General features: G+C 46.0%; 1 protein-coding gene across 3 annotated transcripts in view; it reads right to left on the reverse strand.

Annotated features, from left to right (window-relative positions):
• Tgfb2 (transforming growth factor beta 2) overlaps window positions 1-19,737 on the reverse strand; it is an 81,335-nt gene that overhangs the window by 13,211 nt on the left and 48,387 nt on the right. For all 3 annotated transcript variants that reach the window (XM_021638232.2, XM_021638231.2, XM_060364890.1), the window contains one exon: window positions 12,958-13,121. In XM_021638232.2, coding sequence (XP_021493907.1) covers window positions 12,958-13,121 — 164 coding nt within the window. The remainder of the gene's footprint in view (window positions 1-12,957; window positions 13,122-19,737) is intronic.

Here is a 19,737-nt window from a genome sequence, read left to right on the forward strand (position 1 = left end):
TTCTCCCATCTCTCCTTTAGCAAGGTTTTCAGTCCTTCACAGACTTACAAAACCCCTACACAAAAGGATTCATTCATCCTTCCACCCCTGGAAAGCAGCCAGCTGGGGAGTGGCTAGAGGTGAAAGTCACCAAATAGTTTGGGGGTTTAAAAAAAAAAAAAGTAAAAGTCTAGTTGAAAATTACAGCCAGAGAAAAATCTTCACCGTAAAAGAATAATATTTTAAATCAAGTCGGGACGTGGCTCGGTGCCGAGGGTGACATTTCTCCATGAGACACTGCAGCATTGCAAGAAAGCTTTGGGAATTGGGCATCGCTAACCATATCCCAGCATTAATGGCCCTGCGCGGAAACTGAGGAGCCAAATCAACCATCCTTCTAATGGAAAGGAGATTTTTACGACAGGGCTACAGGGAAAACCCCAAGCTGGCTAACGGGGGTCCATCAGCCCATCTTGCTGTGGCCTGGTCTCAACGTTTCCTTATTCCAACTGTCATCAATGTCCAGGTGTGTTTATACATGATTAGGGTTTCTGATGAATCCGACATAAGTACATGCTGTGTTGGCTGTCACCATGAACCTCTTGGATGTGTGTGACTCCAGGTGATGAGCTTCTGAGTCATGAAGCAGGAGGCCAGCTGCTCCAGCCTGCCCAGCTCACTCTCCTCACTCTTTTTGCACAAAGGCCCCTCCCCTCGACTTTACAAGAAAGGCTTTCCTGTCACCTCTAGACATTTCAGGTTCTTTAGATTCTACCCCAACTGAACACTCGCACATGACCAGCAGGCACAGGTGATCGTAGTTCTGCTGCCTTGTGTCTGTGCAGCCCGTGGAGCTCTTCGGGTATTTCCATGTCTGTCTCTAGTCCAACAGAAGCCCTGTGGGGTAGATATCGTGGCTCTGAGTCTCCACTTCCTACAGCTAAAAGGGGGAATATCTGAGGTGCTCACGTGCATTGCCAAAGCCTGGTAGGAAAAGCCTGAACGCTCATGGAAGAGGGCTTTCTAGAATTGTATTTTGGTAGTTATAGCAAAACATGAAATTCTCTCTCTTCTCCATGACAGCCCCAACCATAAGCGTGTTCTTCAGATCAAAACCAAGGTGCTTCAGTGTTCTGGTAGTGTCCCTCCCCGACCCCAGTACTGGGTACCATCCAGAACCTGCACTCTGTGCTTCTGAGACAAGTACTCTATCCCTGAGAGCTACCTTCAGCCCTCTCTTTATTTTTAATTTTAACACAGGGTCTGACTAAGTTGCTTATACTGGCATTGAATTCATTCTGGAGTCCAGGCTGACGGTAAACTTACATTCTTCCTACCTCGGCCTCCCCCCACCCTCACCCCCACCCAGGGTAACTGTAATTAGGTCTGTACCACCAGGCAAAATTGCCTTTTCCATGTCTCTCTGAAGAGTACTCCCTCAATAAAGTCCGTATGTGGTTTAGACTATGAAAAGGATATTGAGCGTGGCGAATGTGGTCTGGGGGACACTCACTTTCTTTGTTTGGAGCACACTTTCAATGAAAATGACTTATTTGGGCCCCAGCCACATTCATCATGCATTGAGTCAGTAATTTCTCTCTGTCTCTGTCTGTCTGTCTGTCTCTCTCTTTGTGAGTGCATGCATCTGTGTGTGTGTGTGTGTGTGCGCACGTGCGTGTGCGCGCACCTGTCGCTAGACTCTTAATGCAAGGTAGGCAAAAGGTCTACAGCCTTAGCCATTTTCCTTGTTTTTTACTTTAAGATGAGGTCTAAGTTACCCAGGTTAGCCTTGAATGTGCTATGTAAGTCAGTCAAGCATAGAATTTATACTCCTCCTGCCTCAATAGCCCATTTAACTGGGATTGCAGCCATACACGACACCTAGCAACTCTCTCCTTCTAGCTTCCCTCTCCCTCACCCTTCTCTCTCTCTCTTCTTCTCTCTCTCTCTATATATACACATATGTATGAATATGTGTATATAAATATATATATATTCTATCTAGCTAGATAGATAGATCTTAGTTGTTACATATAGGTTGTTATTAAGTCTGATTTTCTACCCCAAATCCTTTCTGGAATGGAATGGAAGAAACGAAAAAAGAAAGAAAGAAGGAGGAGGAAAAGATTGATGTCTGTGTTTAAACATCTCATGGCTCATGAGCCTTTATTTGTACCATATTCCCATATGATCCAGAAGCTTCGGGCCAGGGAGCACTCTGGACCTCACTGATGTAGTCTACGCTTACGTGATTTATATCTTGATAAAAAATACAGATGTCTCCCTTTCAGCCTTGAACTTGATAATCCTATCTGGGTCTTCAGCCTACTGGATTCTCTCTGCACGTTGTTTGCCACCCAGCAGTGTTACTGCTTTACTCAATGTCTTCATCGTGTTGGTGGCAAAACTCAACATCCCCACACCCAACCAGGACCTGTTACTGGATGCAGTCTCTTCCTTCCTGGCTGGTTGTTCCCAAAGTCACACTTTATGGTTCACTGTCTACAGCAAAGAATGTGGAATTTCAAGAACTGAAAGAGCCGCAAGGTCCGTTAGGTGAGAAGTCTTGAGAAGCGGGATGCGACAACCATCGATTCCACCCTCTCTAGTCTTCACTGCTCTATGCAAATGCCCTTGGAGACCATAGATGCCGTGAAAGCTGCAGAGACTCTTGGAGTCAGGCATACCTCTGCCCTCTCTCTATCCTGTGAGCTTTCAGAACCAACTCACATGTTAGTTAAAATGTCACAAGAGGTCACTCTGTGGGTGCCTCTCTGATTTCATGTGGACATCTTGTTAGGAACATTAGTCAGGTGACTGTTATGGGCCTGTCCTTCCCCAGAATGGTCCCATCTGAACTAATTAGCTCTGCAGTGAACTTACTTGCATCCCAGATCACATTTCAGGAATCAGTACTTCAATGTTTCTGTGGGGAGGGTGGAGCAAACCCAACTGCCACAGTGGGTGTCACACACCATGCTGCTGGGGACTTTGAAATGTGTGACCTAACAGGAAAATTCTTCAGGACAAAGAATGCTCTTTCTAATGCTTCCTTTGTACCCGATAGTCTTCTCTTGGCACCTTTTACAACCCTGTCCTGGTAAATTCTCATCACTAGCAACCCTAGGGACAGCCAGTCAAGTGATAAAAAAAAGTCCCTGAACAATCAGTCTTTGAGAGTGATAATAAAAAAATACTTTAGGGTGGAGGAAGGTCTGAAGAGGTGGTTCAGTTAAGAGCACTGACTGACCTTCCAGAGGACCCAGGTTCAATTCCCAACACCCACATGGCAGCTCACACCTGTTTGTAACTATAGTTCCAAGGCTTCTAATACCCTCATACACACAGGCAGACATACAAGCAGGCAAAACACCTATAATATAAAATGAAATAAAATAATAAATAAAATAAAAATAAAAATAAACTACCTGGGGCTTTATATATACTCGCGTAGCAACCACAGAGATTATACACATCATGGAGAACAGAATCTGTAGGTTCTGTGATAGTATACTGACATGATCCTTTCTGCATGTTACTAAGGGAATACTAATGGGGGGAGCAGAAAAGAGGATTGCCAAGTGATAGAAAGAGGAACTGTCTAGAGAATCAGAGCCAGGCAAAATGCACCCCCACACCCCTCTCACTCCCGGCATAAATGTAACTCTCTTACTTGTCACACTTGGTCACTGTAGGGGTACCCAACAAACCAGGGCTGGCATTATTACCCTTCTGAGGTGGCTTGGCAGACCTAGTACTTACTACTTCTGCTAACGCCATGTCCTGTAATTGTCATGGCTCCTTTGTAATTGTACCCTTCCAAGAAATCCAAAGTAATGTATGCTTGGCAAGGACTTCTCAAGAGCCTGCAGAGTCAGCCTGCAACACACATCAGCTTTGGAGGAAAGAAGCAAGTGAAAACAGACTCTCTTTGGAGCTCAGATAACCTGCTATATGAGCCCTTTCTCTTTATAATGTGTAGCTTGATAGACACCTATGTATAATCGTATGTACCTGTGACCAAGGAGAAGAACACTTAGAAGCTTTAATGAATGACCTTTACACCAATGTCACCAGATATGTGTTCAGACCACACATACACACAACGAAAGAGAGACAGACATAGACACACACACACACACACACATGCACAGACACAGACACACACAGGTACACAGACATGGACACACACAGAGATATACATGGACACAGAGAGACAGACATAGACATACGCACACATACACCCCACATCACTGTATAGTGGAAATACCTTACAATTCTCTATTGTTCCCCTTCCTTTTGTTCATTCTCTACAGACGGGCATTTGTGCCAACTGTGACTGCACAACGGACATAAACAAGTGAATTCACTTCTTCAGGTCTAAGGGATGAAAGAGACCTTTGTCACCTGAAATGTAGATGCTGCAGCTCAGAGGAACATGTGAGGGCATTGCAGGCCTCTCACAGCTGAGAAGGGATCCGACCAGACGAAATCCCATCAGCGCAGGAGAGAGCACGCAACATAGCATTGAACGGTTCGAGGTCAGGTTATCCCTTGGTTGGCTGAATTCCCTCATGCCTGGAGTTGAACCCCACAGTTTAGTACCACACACTGTGACAACGCAGTTGTCCCTTGCTGCAAAAGCAGATGAGTCTGAAATAGGCCCATGAACTCTGTAGGCTGCCTTCGGATTTCCTCTCCCAATTCTCCGAGCTGACGCTACCACACATGGGTTTGAAGAACGCAGTTCTAACACCTTCTTCCCACTTCCTGGTACCAACACTACATGCAGCCTTTATTATAATTTACAGAAACTTTTTACATTCAGTTGGGTGTTTTTATTAATGGGTAGGGCTATGGAGTACTAAGCTTCAGTAAGTTGGCAATGATTGCATTTTTTTTGTTTGTTTTAAAACATATAGAGAGCTTAGGGATTATATTCTTAGTTCACTTCCTGTTACAATGAGAAAACACCTGAGGCTATGAAGAAAAGAGTGTATCTAGGTCACAGTTGCAGAAGGAGGGGGATGAAAGTGAAAGCTTGGGCAGACAAATTTGTTTCAGTTCTGGTCAGGACATAAGTTATATCACAGCGTGGTGAGAGTGTGTGCCAAAGTGGCAAGTGTAAACAGAGAAAGGCCAACATAAGGTAGCCTAGCTTCACAATATACGCAAGGGCCACAGTAAAGAAACCATGACTGAGAGGACGGTTTTTAGTGTGTGTGTGTGTGTGAGAGAGAGAGAGAGAGAGAGAGAGAGAGAGAGAGGAAAGAGTTCAGAAGTATGCTACAGTCTAGAAAAAGTGGAACAGACTGGACATGGCAAGGGCTAGAGAAGTGAGAAGAATAGCAGAGAATAAATAGCAAGAAAGAATAGCATGAAAGAGAATAGTAGAGAAAACTAGAATAGTCTTCCTCTGGAGGTCATGCCTTAAAATGGACGTGCCATTAAGGAGCCAAGCATTCCTAAACCCAAGAGTATACATTTCATTAAGTTCTTTTTATGTTATTTTTAATTTATTATTATTATTATTTATTACAGTTTATTTACTTTGCATCTTGGCTATAGCCCCCTCCATCTCCTTCCAGTCCCCCTCCCTCCCTCTTCTCCCCCTATGCCCCTCCTCTAGTCCACTGATAGGGGAGGTCCTCCTCCCCTATCTGACCCTAGCCAATCGGGTCTCATTAGGACGGTCTGGATCCTCTTTCTCTATGGCCTAGTAAGACCACCTAGCCCGGGGAGTTGATCAAAGAGCAGGCAACCAAGTTCATGCCAATGACTGCCCCTGCTCCCCTTATTAGGAAACCCCCATGGAAACTCAGATGCCTCTGGGCTACATCTGAGCAGGGTGTCTAGATCCTCTCCACACATAGTCTTTGGTTAATTAATCAGTCTCTGCAGGCCCCACTGGGCCCAGATTTTTGTTGTTGTTGTTGTTGTTTTGGTTTTTTTTTTTTTTTTTTTTTTTTTTTTTTTTTTTGGCTCTGTTGGTCTCCTTGTGAAGTTCCTGTGCCATCCAGGTCTTTCTATCTCCCCCTTCTTCCATAAGAGTCCCTGCACTCTGCCCAAAGTTGGCTGTGAGTCTCTGCTTTGAAACCCTGGTGGGCAGAGTCTTTCAGAGGTCCTCCATAGAAGGCTCCTGTCCTGTTCCCTGTCTTCTTCTACTTCCGTGGTCTATCCTGTTTGCCCCTCTGAATGAGGATTAAGCCTCTTCCCTAGGCTCCTCTTTGTTGTTCAACTTATTTAGAACTATAGATTTTAGTATGATTATCCTATATTATACAGCTAGTATCCACTTTTTGTGAGTATATGCCATGTGTGTCTTTCTGCTTCTGGGTTACCTCACTCAGGATGATCTTTTCTAGTTCCATCCATTTGCCTGCAGATTTCCTTGTTTTTAATTGTTAAGTCATATTCCATTGTGTAGATGTACCACAATTTCTTTATCCATTTTTCGGTTGAGGGGCATCTGGGTTGTTTCCAGATTCTGGCTATTATGAATAAAGCTGCTGTGAGCATAGTTGAGCGAAGTTGTCCTTGTATGGTGGAGCATCTTTTAGGTGCTCTTCCCCCACTTTTTCTCCTAACAGGTTTAGCGTGTCTGGTTTTATGTTGAGGTCTTTCATCCACTTGGACTTTAGTTTTGTGCAGGGTCATAAATATGGATCTATTTGCATTTTTCTACATATAGATGTCGAGTTAGACCAGCACCATTCGTTGAGGATGCTATCTTTTTTCCATTGTATGGTTTTGGCGCCTTGGTCAAAAATCAAGCATCTGTAGGTATGAGGCTCACAGAGAAGGCATTTGCATTCATTGGGCCAGAAAGCTAATATGGAAAAAGGAAGGAAGCAAAAGAAACCCAGGGCTGACTAGTTCCGAAACTCCTTTCCTTCTCTACCCTAAATGGCTCCTGAGCAGAGGGTGTGGGAAATGTTCTTTAAGGAAGGCCTGAGGCAAAGCCCTGAAGGAGCAACAGGGATCGGACCCTGTGCCATAGGGACTACAGAGCCCAGACTTTGTTTCTAACATGGGGAGTTGACTGTAAATTAAAGACGTTGTTCTGCAAAAGCTCAAACGAATGCTTGGGAAATTACAGCAGCCACTATGGGGAGACTGAGCCTGTGCATGAACTCTGTGCTTGATGCATCCGGACAAGTATGGTGCTTATACTTGTATCACACCAACTTGCAAATAGTTCTAGCAGCAGGACCTTCTTGGGATCCCAAAGGCACAAAGCTATGCTTTCAACCCCACAGCCTTGTGCTTTCTGCAGATATGGCGAAGAGGTTGAGAATATGGCTTCTGGAGCCAGACAGCCTGGCCAGGAATCCAGGCATGGCACGCCTATAGTCCAGTGGCCAACAGGACACTGAGGCTCACTAGGCTCCAGTGTCCTAGCATACAGGGGATGGCAGTATGTACCTTCTAGGGTTTTTATAAAGAGTGAATGGCTCTTTTGACACACACACACACACACACACACACACACAGACACGGGGGAGGGAGCACTTACAACATCATGCATCACAGAATGAACACCGCATGAGCTAACAATAACTGTGAATATTGTTCTATTATTCCTGGGTTATATTATTAAATAGTAACTAACAGCACTGTCAGGTTTTTTTTCTTTAATGCAGACAAAAAGGATTGCTGTCCACTTTTTGGGTCCCATCTGCTCATAAGGCTAGCCAACACAGAGCAGGATCATGACTTAATGGAAATGATAACAATTCAATTTCCTTATGAGGCAGGCATGCCATTTGATCACTTTTTAAAACCCTGAGATTTTACCGGCCCTGTGTAAAGACTGTTTCTTGTACATCGTGGCTGTTTTGTTTGTTTATTTGTTTTGGAGGGGGGTTGCAGTGGTTACTATGCTGTGTATGTCTCCCACGTGGCGCCAGGGGTGAGATCAGTCTTAAGGGGATTGTATGCTGTAAAATTCCATACAACAGGAGCACAGTATAACTTTTTTTTTTCAGTAGCATATTTTGCAAGTCTAATTTAACAGACAGTCAGGTTTTCTGGCTGACCTCTTTTTATTTTATATCCCCGTGGGCAATATGAGAAATGAAAGCTGAGAGTTCTCTCTCTCTCTCTTTCTCTCTCTCTCACACACACACACAGGGTTGGGTGGGGAAGAAATCAGTGGCAGTTTTCATTAACCTCATTAGCACTGTTCTCCTTACAGTAGCTAGGAGTCTTTCCTTTCATGTCTTAGGAACCCAGATCTCCCCAAGTGCAGGGCTAGGCCATCCACCATCCATCCTGACCTCCAACCTAAATCCTCAGAGATGAACATTTCAGATCTTGCACAGAGGAGCTGTATAGATCACTGCTTAGGTGGGTGATGATTTGTCCTCCCTCCTAAAACAGTTTAATTATTTTGCTCCACAGACATCAATTTTCCATTTCACCTTCAAACGTAAAAGTGTAATACTTATACTTTAGCTTGAGCTAAAGAATTAAATGGATAGAACAGACTTATGGTTGAGCTGCTGTTTCGTGGCTTTGCCTCTGCTTTCCTGCAGGAGTGAGATTCCAGGCTATGGTGCTGGATCCTTTAGAATGGGTTGAACAGGGAAGGAGGGAGGTTGGAGAACGGGAGAGCACCACTCTGAGCTTCCTGCTGCCGAGGGGCTGATGGCATACAGTAGAGAAGGTCTCTCCCGAGCTGTCTGTGGTGGCACCAAAGCTGTGTGTCTTTGTTCCCTAAAAATCCATGGTGCCCCCCCCAAAAAAAAGTCTGTGATCAAGAAATCTGCCTTTCCCTTAAGGCCACTGCGTGCTGTTGGTTTTTTTTTTTAACCTCAGCGCATCCAGCTCTCCTAGGTTCACACAGAGCTATCACAAGCTACCTGGAGCCAACGCTGTTCACTTCGCACCATCTCCACGTGGGAGGTGGCAGTCTGGAGGTCTCCCTCTGAAGCTGTATTTTATAGGCATCCAGAACGTCACCCGTGGCCCCCAGGGCGGGATTGCTATACACTTTTACTCACTAGTCTGCAGCTAATGAACTAATTGAAAATAAGCTACTTCCCAACTGAGAATGAGGCACTCTTAATCCCAAGTTCTAAGCATCACCCTGCAACCATCGGGAGACCTTTGGGAGATCACATGGGTCCAGAAGCAATTGGCCTTTTTCTTCCCAGGGAGAAGCAGAGTCCCCAGGAACGGACTCATGAGTGGTCCTTTTACAAAGCTCTTCAAGGGACTACACACTTAGGGAGTGCCTGCACCCACGTGCAAATTTACACACAGGTGTGCTTTAGTGGGCCTACATGAGTGCACACACACACACCGCCTCTCTACACAGTGCCCCGAGGAATCACAGTGTGTCTTCCGCACATCAATCTCACCTGCCTCGGAGTCACCCCATCATCCTCGAGGGAGCATAGTCTGAGAAGATACAGTAATCAAGGGTGTTCAAAAACTTTGGGGACTCACTCTTCTCAACAACTGAACTTTTCAAATAGTTTAAAATCTTCCCATTTAAGAGCAAAACCATTCTTTTTCCAAAATAATGTTTCGATGAGTTTGGATATAAATTGTTCAATTCTATTCTTGGACCTTAGCCTCATTGCTGCAGTTCAAGGCCATTAGCATAAGCATCAGCTCCTGTGCTAAGCTAAAAATTACATGACCAGTAGCTGCAAAGCAGCACCACCCTCTCCACCCCAGGGACAACTGAAGGGGAACTTGACAAACAACGAAACAAATGGGGCTTCCAATAAAGGGGTCAGAAGCAGAGGTCCGTGGACTTTATACAGGGCGGGCATTAAGTAAACGGTCCTCTGTAGACCTTCCTTTAATGGCTGGGTTTCCTGGCCACTATTGCTCTATTATACTGGTAAAAATCTCAAGTCCAAAGGATGCTCCTAGCCGTTGGGAACACCTTCCATGTTCCTCCTTGTCTGATGCCAGCCACACTTCTCAATTATGTTCTTAACTAACAATACATAATCCAAATGAACAATGGCCAAGCCACCTTCTGATGACCTAGCTGGAGGAGATTTGTCTTCCTATTGAGGATCTGGCTCTCTTTCATTTGCTTTCTGGGCTTTGGCAGTTTGGAAAGCCAAGAGTGTTACATAGCTGAGTTCCTGACAGGTTAGGTGTTGCTACTGTTCCTTGCTTTTCCACTAGAAATGTCTTCTTTGAGGTTCTCACCTGCAGAAACACTTTATTGACCCTAGGCCTTACTCACTATCCTCCCAACTGAAAGCCTGGACTCCTTTCCTGAGCTGTTCTTTTCTACTCAAGAGATGCCGTTCTCTCTGTATCTATTGTTCATGAGCAGCCAGTGCTGTGGGAATCTCTGAGAAGAGACACACCCTTCAGGAGGTTTCAAAGTCTTCCACACGGCCAGCCTCCTGGGACAGTGTCCTTCCTACAGAGGTGTGATGGCTTCTGGGAGAAAAAGAAGCCTTTGCAAGCTGGCTGGCAGAGGTCAGCTCAGCAGGCAACAAGACCACAGAGAGCTCAGCTTCACTTGCCTGAAGCTATATCACAACACATCAAAGAGAGTGGTCCAGGACTCTATCCTGAGCACAGCAGAATGTCAGAGTAATTTACTTGGAAAAAAGATTAAGGAGGAAAGGAGATGCTAGGAGCCCAAACAGATTTGTTTCTTCGAGTCATGTTGAAATGTATCTAATACCTTTAACGGCCTTGCTTCTCTTCATAGATGCCGGTATTTGTTGGCCTTCTGATCCTCACTCTACCCTCTGGGCAAGTTTGCCTTCTTTTCTGGCTCTTACCATGGGGTACTAACTTGATTTATTTTGCTGTGATAAGGCCATGAGCAAAAGAAAGGTGGAGGAGGAAAAGGTTTATTTCATCTTATATTTCCAGGTCACACTCCACTGAGGGAAAGCTAGCCAGGAACTCAACACAAGAATGTGGAGACAGAGGCCATGGAAGAACACTGCTTACTGGCTTGCTCTCCATGACTTGCTCATGCTTTCTCATACCATCAAGGACTACCTGGTCAGGGGTGGAACCACCCCCAGTGAGCTGGGCCCTCCCTCACATGTCACTAATTTAATGCCACCCAGGCCTCCCATAGGCCAGTGTTTCCTCGATAGTGGTTGCCTCTTCTCAGATGACTCGAACCTGTGTCAAGTTGACCAAGTGAAAACAAACAAAAGAATCCAACCAAGAGACAAGGAAAAGAGGAAGGAATCTTCAAGATTCACAATGAGTAGCATAGAAAAGGCCAGGAGCCTTGTCAGTCAGACAGAGTCGCATGCCCTCCACTTCCTATTCTCAAGACTCTGACCAGTTACTCAATCTCTTTCAGATTCAAATTCGCATCTTTCCCTATAAGATGGAGAAAGAAGAAGGTAGAAATAACACCAGGGAGGGCAGTGCCACCGTCAGAGGAGTCACAGGACAGAGCTCTGCTGAAGCAGCCACAGCGCAGTAGGGAGCGAAGGCACAGACACTCACTGCCTGCGGCTCGGCGGCTCGGCGGCTCGGCGGCTCGGCGGCTCGGCACTGTCTGTGGGGCAGGAGCTGCCCATGGTGTGCAGAACACGCGTGAAGACTCAGGCCCGTTCAACACAGGGTCCACCCTAGCAAATAAGAAAAAGCTCTCCATGCACGCTCCCCAAGCAGCCCCTGACCCCTCTTTAAGAGCTATCCATATAGTCTCATGAACTAACATAAAGCGTGTATACATAATGAAAGAGGAAAAGCTTAATCTTGATTATCCAGTTTTCTAAACAATTAAAACCAAGAAAAATGAGGTTTCTGCAAACAGATGTCAATTTTTTTTTTCTTCAAGTAAGCCCACCTAAGAACCACACCGCTGGGACCAGGGATCTGATCTTAACCTCCTTCAGTCTCTCTCTGTGATGCTCAGCCTGAAGGCCACCTTCTCCCAGCATTTTCTTACTTCCAGGCAAGGAACACCTTATCCCAAGTCCCTGCAATAAGCCCGCCTAGAGCCTGTGGTTGGGAGCTAACTTAGTTTAGCTCCATGGCAGAGTGCTTGCCCAACAAACATAGGCACTGAGCCTGATTCCCAACACTGCCAAAATAAATAAATGCATCCAAAATCTCCACACTGGTGCTTCTGCTCAGAATGACCCCTCACCTTGTTTTAATACACTTAAAGATGGTTTGGAAGCCTCATCTGAGCACTGACTCCTTACTGAGAGTTCCCAGGCTCTGCCGTCTGTACCCACACATGCTGTTCACAGGACATAATGACATGAAAGTTGTTTGCACATATATCTGCCTTCCTCACCAGATTCAGAGCTTTAAAGAATGGCTTCCAGGTGCATACAGATTACCTGAGGACCTCCTTAAAATAGAGTGGGAAGGGAATGCGAGTCTGCATCTCTCATAGCTCCAACGTGACTCTAGCCTCAGCCTACATGTTTCACTGAGTCACTCCATTCAGAGTCTGTGTCTGAAATTTCAGGGACACTGTTCTTCATTCTGTGCTTTAAACAGCCACCCAGCTGCTCGGCTGGCAAGAGGAGAGGGCAGACGTCAGGGCAGCTGGCATGACAGAGCAGCATGCCCACGTGTGGGCTAGAGGGCAGTACGCTGAAGGATCAGCTGTCGGAGAGGGAACCGGTGAAATCAGAGATGAGGTGGGTTAGAGCGAATAGGAGATGAGGAGGAATGGTGAAGAAGGACAGAGGGAAGCAAGGGAGAAAGGAGAAGACCCATCCAGGTGCCCTGCTTGGGGTGAGGTCTGGCTGTGCCATCTGGCTTTCCAGATGACAGGCCTGACCTATGGACTAACGTCTCCCAAGGTGGACACCCCAGTCCTTCACGTGGCCAAGGAAGGGTGTCAATGTTGGCACTCCATTCCCTGTCTCTTCCCTGCTGAGAGATGAGAGACCAGCTGTTTTGGTAAGAGTAGCAACAAAGAAGGACTCATATCATGCAGGTGAAGAGAAAAAAATCCTAATGGGAGAACAAGTTTCACCAGAACACAATCCCGACAAAGGCTACCTGGTAGAGCTCAATCCGTTGTTCAGCCACTCTGGCTTTGGGGTTCTGCAAGCGAAACACTCTGAACTCCGCCTTCACCAGATTAGAAGCATTCTTCTCCATCGGGGAGACATCGAAGCGGACGATTCTGAAGTACGGTCTGTAGAAAGTGGGCGGGATGGCATCTGTAAAAGGTTAGGGCAACGTTGAAAAAGATGAAATCCTTCATGCTCTCAAGAAAGACCACAGTGCTAGAGGAGTCCCAAGGAACCATGAGGGAAATGTCTACAGAGTTTGGTTTCCAATGGCCAATTTAATACCATTAACAATTTAACCAGGAACAAACTAAAATCAGCCTGTGTGTTTAGTTCCAGGAGAAGCAGATTAAGAACGATTAGCAAACCATTTCTAACCACGTCTGAATGCAAGCAGTTAACCCAGTCTTTTGAAGGCTGACAGACCAGTGGAAAAGCCTAGATGGTTACGAACTGGAACAAGTTCATGACAGTTGATGGCTGGAGAGAGCTGTCGGGCTTGCATACACTTTAATCAGATATGCCAAGAAAATAGCTCCTAAATGGCAAGGCTTTTTCCCCCATGTGTTTTTTTCCTTGAAAGTTTGGCATCCAGATATTCCACTCTTATTCAGGCTCATGGACTGGGTCTTTTTTTTTTTTTTTTTTTACTTTAAAAGTCTGGGTTTTCACACATACGACCAAGTTATGATAAGAAAATCTGAATAAAACAGAAGTAGACTCACAAACTACCCGCACCTGATGCGGCCTTCAGTTTGGCAGGGGGAGGGGGAGACATGTAACAATCAGTGGGTGGAAGGTGATTCTAGTCATGGAGGAGGAAGCGTACAGCACCAATTCCTTCCCTTTGGAGCCTTGTAGTAGACTCATCTGTGGAGTTCCACAGCAGTTTCAAGAACATGTGTTGCTTAGAATCTTCTCATTTTCTAGCAACTGTCATGGCCTTTGACTGACGGTGACATTACCCTAAGACCCAAGCAGGTTACCCTGCCTCTCTGATTTCAATTCCACCATTTATTAAGCACCAACACTGGGCCGGTAGTTCATTGGCTTTTAAGTATATTTTTACAATCTTCCACATTTTTTTCCTGTGAATTTACCTTCCCTGTTCCAGAATGTTCCATCTAACCTAGAAGCTCTTCTTGCCCTTTGCACAAGAACATGATCACTCATAGTTATGTTTCTCTTGTATATTTTTTTTCTCCTGTAAAAATTTAAAAATCTGGAAAGTGGGGACTATGTGCCAGGAATGTCTCCCTCCCCTCCCCCCCCCGCCAGCCCCTACCACCGCATACTCAGGGCAGGGTTCTGAATAGAAGGATTTCACCAAAGAAATTTTGTTTGTGTAGTTGATCATCAATGGGAGTTGTGAAAGAGTCAGATATCTGGCTATTGGGAACACTAACTTATTAAACAAGCCATCTTGCTGATCTTAAAATAAATATAAATTCCCCTCATTTCCTGAGAAATCTGTGCCTTGACAATTATGCTGGAGTGTGAAGGCAGGAACAACCAAAGTAAGTTTCCTCTTCCTTGGGATCTCTGCAGCTTTTCAATCATGGGTGCCTCACCTTATCTCTCCCCATATCCCTGAGACTCTGCAAAGCAGGCTCAAGGAATTCCAAGTCAATTGCCCTATGAATTCAGGCTTTGTAGGCTGGCAAGCCAGAATTCTGAGAAACAAACAAACAAACAAACAGCCCCACTGGTCCAAAGCAAGCAGATTTTGGAGAAAAGAAAGTATTCACGGAGACACCGTGATGGCCTCCGTTGAACAGATGGTGGGAAGCGTTCAGAACAACTGGAGAGCCCTTGGAGTCCCCTAGCATAGCAATTCCAGAAGGGGGCTGCAGAGATGACACTGACCTTTCTCTGCTTGGAACACCCCCATCCCGGCAGTCACTAAGCAGCACAGCAGAAACCAGGTCGGTTGCCCTGGCAGAGCTCAGGCCAGGCTCTCTGGCCTCCCACACCCTCTTGGCCAGAACCTTCCACAGGAGTCATGGCCACACTTTGCTTATCCTCTATGTTAGACAGCAGGGGCTTCAAACATCCTTTGAAAGCTCATCCTGGAAGAGCAAGACCAGTGGTGTGCTTCCTGTCAGCAGCCAGCGTGAACATCTCCTTCATTTCCCCTTTTTCTTTCCGTGGAGCCCCTCTGGACCCATTCTACTGGCACAGACTGCCATCTTTCACACCCGTCTGCCACAATCTTCTCCTTTATCAAGTTTGTAAATAAGTGCTTTCCAGATTTATTTTTATTCTCTTTTGTGTTTATTAAACTTTGAACAATTTTTTTCCCCTTTCTGGTCTCCTGCCCATACACACGCATTTCCTTTTTACGGCTGCCTCAGACCACGAGGTCAATTTTGTTTCTACTTCTTCTAAGCAAATCTCCAAATGATCCTGTCCCAGGCTTTTGAGCTCTGAAGGGGCATCTGCAAATATTTACAAGAGCAGCTTGATGCTAAGTGCGGTCCCTCTGTTAGGCTCCCTCCAGCTCAAGCAAACAGTCCTCTCTGCTGGCTCAGAGAACCATTTAGACAGCTTACATTTCAACTGCCTGATAAAATCAATCAGCATTTAGGTTCCTGTTTTGTAACTAAAAGCAGTTAATGCTCAAGATGGCAGGAGAGCCGAGTAGGCCCAGCCGATGCCCCTGGTCAGGTTTTGGAATGCAGTGAGGCAAACAAGCCTGGAGGAGGAGATGACAAAAGAATTCAATGAAAGCTGCTGACCCTGCAAGGAGCGCCCCAGCTGTCCCCTTCTGTCACTTGCTTACAGATCACAAGTTCCGAGGCCTGGATGGGGGACTTGAGCAACCTGCCAACCCTCCTCTCATTTAGGGGAAAGTGTTGCCGAAAACTGCGCTGAACAAAATGGGTCAGTTTGCCACAAGCCAGAAACAGAGCAAGGCAAGCTCACCCGCTCAGCCAAGGGTCCCAGAGCAGCAGGGTAGGGGTTAATGGCTTGTGTAGCCCAGGTCCACCCACTTAGCCTTGAAGGAAGGAGCATTTTCCCCTGCTTCCTCCAAGAACTCACTCCTTGCTCAGGGATGGGTTCTTGCTGTAATCCTCTGTAATTTCAATCCTAGTTTCCATGCTCCTGTCAGGTAGCCAGCTACTCCTGCTTGAACCCCGCCAGCTGCCCACACTCAGCCTGAGCCACTCCTCCCGCTCCGTTTCTGACCCACTTTTTCAACTCAAGCAAACTGATTTTCCTGCAACCCCTTTGGCTTTCAGACCAGCCTCAGACTCGGTAACTCTCCCCAAGTCTTCCCACTTGGAATGCCTTGCACTCAGAGAAAATCGTGTGCACCAATGACTCCATGTGTCGTGGACTGAGTGGTTGTCTCCCCCTCACCTTCTGTGGGTATACATCTTTGCTAAATCAAATTTGGGGAATTGGAGAAAAGCGGAACAGGGATTTAACTGCTCAGTAATTTGCAAAGTAACTGTATACAAAACGCTAAATGTAGTATTTAATCAATCACATACTACTTCATAAACATTACATACTGACTTGAGTCTGTTCCAAATAACTCATTTGTTGTATATATTGTATTCTTCATAAGCACTTCCGGCCCAGGTGTCTTTATTTACAGCTCTTTACTTCTTCATAACCCAGAGCAGATACACAGGGTCCTCATACTCAGAAAGGATCTAGCCCTAACCCTAACCCTGACTTGAGTGCTCTATGGTGGCATCTTGAAATCTTAACTTTTATATTCATGTTTTGTATGTGAAGTCCTATAGGATAATGGGTATGAGGCTTGGAACCTCAGCCCTTGCACTGACCTCTTCTTCCAGAAGTCTCTGCCTCTATTTGCTCTCTGGTGGCCCCAGTCTCTTCATTGTTCTTAGACCACATAGTGACCACTGTTATCCTCTACACCTAGAAGAGTTGGGGTCAGGAACACAGCCCAAGTCATTTTGTGGTGGCAACTGCCATATCCCTTGCTGGCAGTGCCATGGTATGTTCAGAGGAACATTCACTGGGAACATGTCCCCAGCCCGCTCTAGGTACCAAGCACAGGCCACTATGGAGTTTATAATATCATGGCATAGAGCAACCGATTTACGGAGAAGAATGTGCTGGCTTGCTAATATTACTGGCAGCTGGAGTCAGAGAGACTCTAGCAACAGGTAAGCTGAAAACTCCGAGTTAAAGGGCACCTTGGGTGCCTGTGAGGATCTCTCTGTGAAATAACACCTAACACACTCTCAAAAGAACATTTTATCAAATGGCCCACATAGGCACAGGGCAGAGAGAGTGAGTGAGAGAGACATATAGAGACAAGAGAGACAGAGAAAGAAAGAGGAAAAGAGGCAGAGAGATAGAGAAGCATAGAAAGATAGGGAGGCAGAGAGAGAGAGAGAGAGAGAGTCAGATACAGAAAGACAGAGAGAGAAACTACAAAGCACAGCAAAGTTGTACATACTATGGTCTTCCTTCCTCCCTTCCCTCCTTCCTTCCTTCCTCCCTTCCTTCCTCCCTTCCCTCCTTCCTTCCCTCCTTCCTTCCTTCCTCCCTCCCTTCCTTCCTTCCTTCCTTCCCTCCTTCCTTCCTTCCTTCCTTCCTCCCTCCTTCCCTCCCTTCCTCCCTTCCATCCTTCCTTCCTCCCTTCCTCCCTTCCTCCCTTCCTCCCTTCCTTCCTTCCTCCCTCCCTCCCTTCCCTCCCTCCCTCCCTCCCTTCCTTCCTTCCTTCCTTCCTCCCTTCCTTCCTTCCTGTGCTTCCTTCCTAGTGGTACTAGGGATCTAATCCAGGGCCTTGTGCCTCTTATGTAATCGCTCCACAGCTGAGCTATTTCCCCAGCTGTTCTAGAATTTTCTACAGCCGCTCTTTTTCTGACTGTTTGCATAAGAGAGCCCATGGTTTTTCTTTGAAGAAAGGTCCTGTCTGTTGCATACCTGGCCCTGCTGCAGCCACAAAGAACAAGGAGAGCTCAGGACAGGAGAGATCTCACTGGGGAATCTCAGTTCTAATACCAAATCAAGCAGGCCTTGGCTGAATGCAGTAGCAACATGCTCCAGCTTTTCTGAGCCTGTCTCTTCATCTCCTCACCCAGGCAAGTAGATACTGAATGGTGCTGTCAGGATTACATGAGAAAACAGAAGGGAAGTTGGAGCCCTGGATCTTGCACAAATCTCTACTCAGGTCCCTTGCAAAGCTGCCAAGGGGCCATTGGGCCTTTGTGAATGTGCCCGGGAGGGAAGCTCTCTTGCTGCCTGACAGAATTCATTAGAGGCAAAGAGAACGAACAAAAACAGCTGCGTGTCCCAGGGCACTGTATAAAGGGCTCTGTGTGCTCCAATTCCTGTCCCCTGTGTGGGGAGGACTTAGTAAGCAGAGTTATTCACAGTTCTCACCACCTTCCCCTCGTCTTACTGAAAGTCTTGGCCACTCTAAAGGGTGACGAGACAATTCCATCTTCCTGCCAAATGTCTCCATACAGAGCAGTGGCACCTTCCCCCATAATGCTCAAATGAGGTCTCAAAAAACAAACAAACAAACAAACAAACAAAGATAAAGATTGTATGACAGGAAAAATAGAAAAAAAACCCAAAAAAACAAAAGGAGTCAGGTATAGAGGCACACACTCATAATGTCAGCATTTTGGAAGCTGAGGTGGGAAGATTGTCCTGGGTGGGAAGCCAGCCTAGCCTGTACATCAACTATTCTAAGCTGACCAGGGATATAGAGAGACAAAAAAAAAAAAAAAAAAAAAAAAAGCAAACAAACAAAGCCAGGCAGCACTAACACATGTCTTTAATCCCAGCACTAAAGAGGCAGAGGCAGGTGGGTCTCTGAGTTCAAAACCAGTCTGGTCTACACAGAGAGTTCCAGGACAGCCAGGGCTACTGTTTGGAAAAAACAAACCAAAGCAACCAACTAGCCAAACAAACAAACAAAAAACCCAAAAACAAAAACAAACCAAAGAAACAAAACTGGAGAAAGTTCTTACATATGTGTTCTGACAAAGAACAAAGAAACAGAATCTGTAAGAAGTACCCTAGATGTCCAGAGCTCAGCCCTTAAGCCAGGGAAGGCTTCCACTCATCCAGTGTTTATTTCTTCATTCAGTTGGTTACACCACAGGAAAGAGACATGTGGCCTGTCGAATTCTCAGGCCAAGGATCTACAGGCCTTTGCTGTATTTGCTAAAACATTGGTTCTCAAAGTGAGGTTCTGCGTCCACAGTAGCAGGCTCAAGCTGGGACCTGAGATAAGTGCCAGTCACTTGGGGAGGGGAGTGTATTATGCACCAGCCCTGAGAAAATGTCCCCTGCCCCGAGATACAACCTGCTAGCACACTGGCTAGCACACTGATCAGTTCCTTGCTAGTTCAGCCAGTGATGCTGCACAAGCTCATTAGGACCAGGAGAAAGTCTTGGTGTTCAGCGGCAACGGTTACCTAAGGGGGACCCAACAGTAGTCTCTGTCCTTGGGGAACTTCCAACATAAGCAAGAAAGGTCAGTGAGTCAAAGTGAGACATAGATGGTGTGGGTAGCTCTAGAGCTCTGGGCAGGTTTTATGTGTTCTCCTTCCTGTGGTCCTTATAACCTACCTGCGCCTCAGATCCAAGCTAGACTCCTTCCTAAAAGCCATAAGAGGCTTCCAAGGCAATGCAGGTTCCTTCTGACTAGAGTGGGGATAGGACTCCCAAGGCAAGGAAAATCAGAAGTACATGGGAAGGGAAAAACAACCGTCACGGGGACCTAGTTTGTGTTTCCTCTTGATAGAGTGTTAAAAAACTTCTGCCC

Source organism: Meriones unguiculatus, chromosome 11, assembly GCF_030254825.1.
Source record: "Meriones unguiculatus strain TT.TT164.6M chromosome 11, Bangor_MerUng_6.1, whole genome shotgun sequence".
NCBI lineage: Eukaryota > Metazoa > Chordata > Mammalia > Rodentia > Muridae > Meriones > Meriones unguiculatus.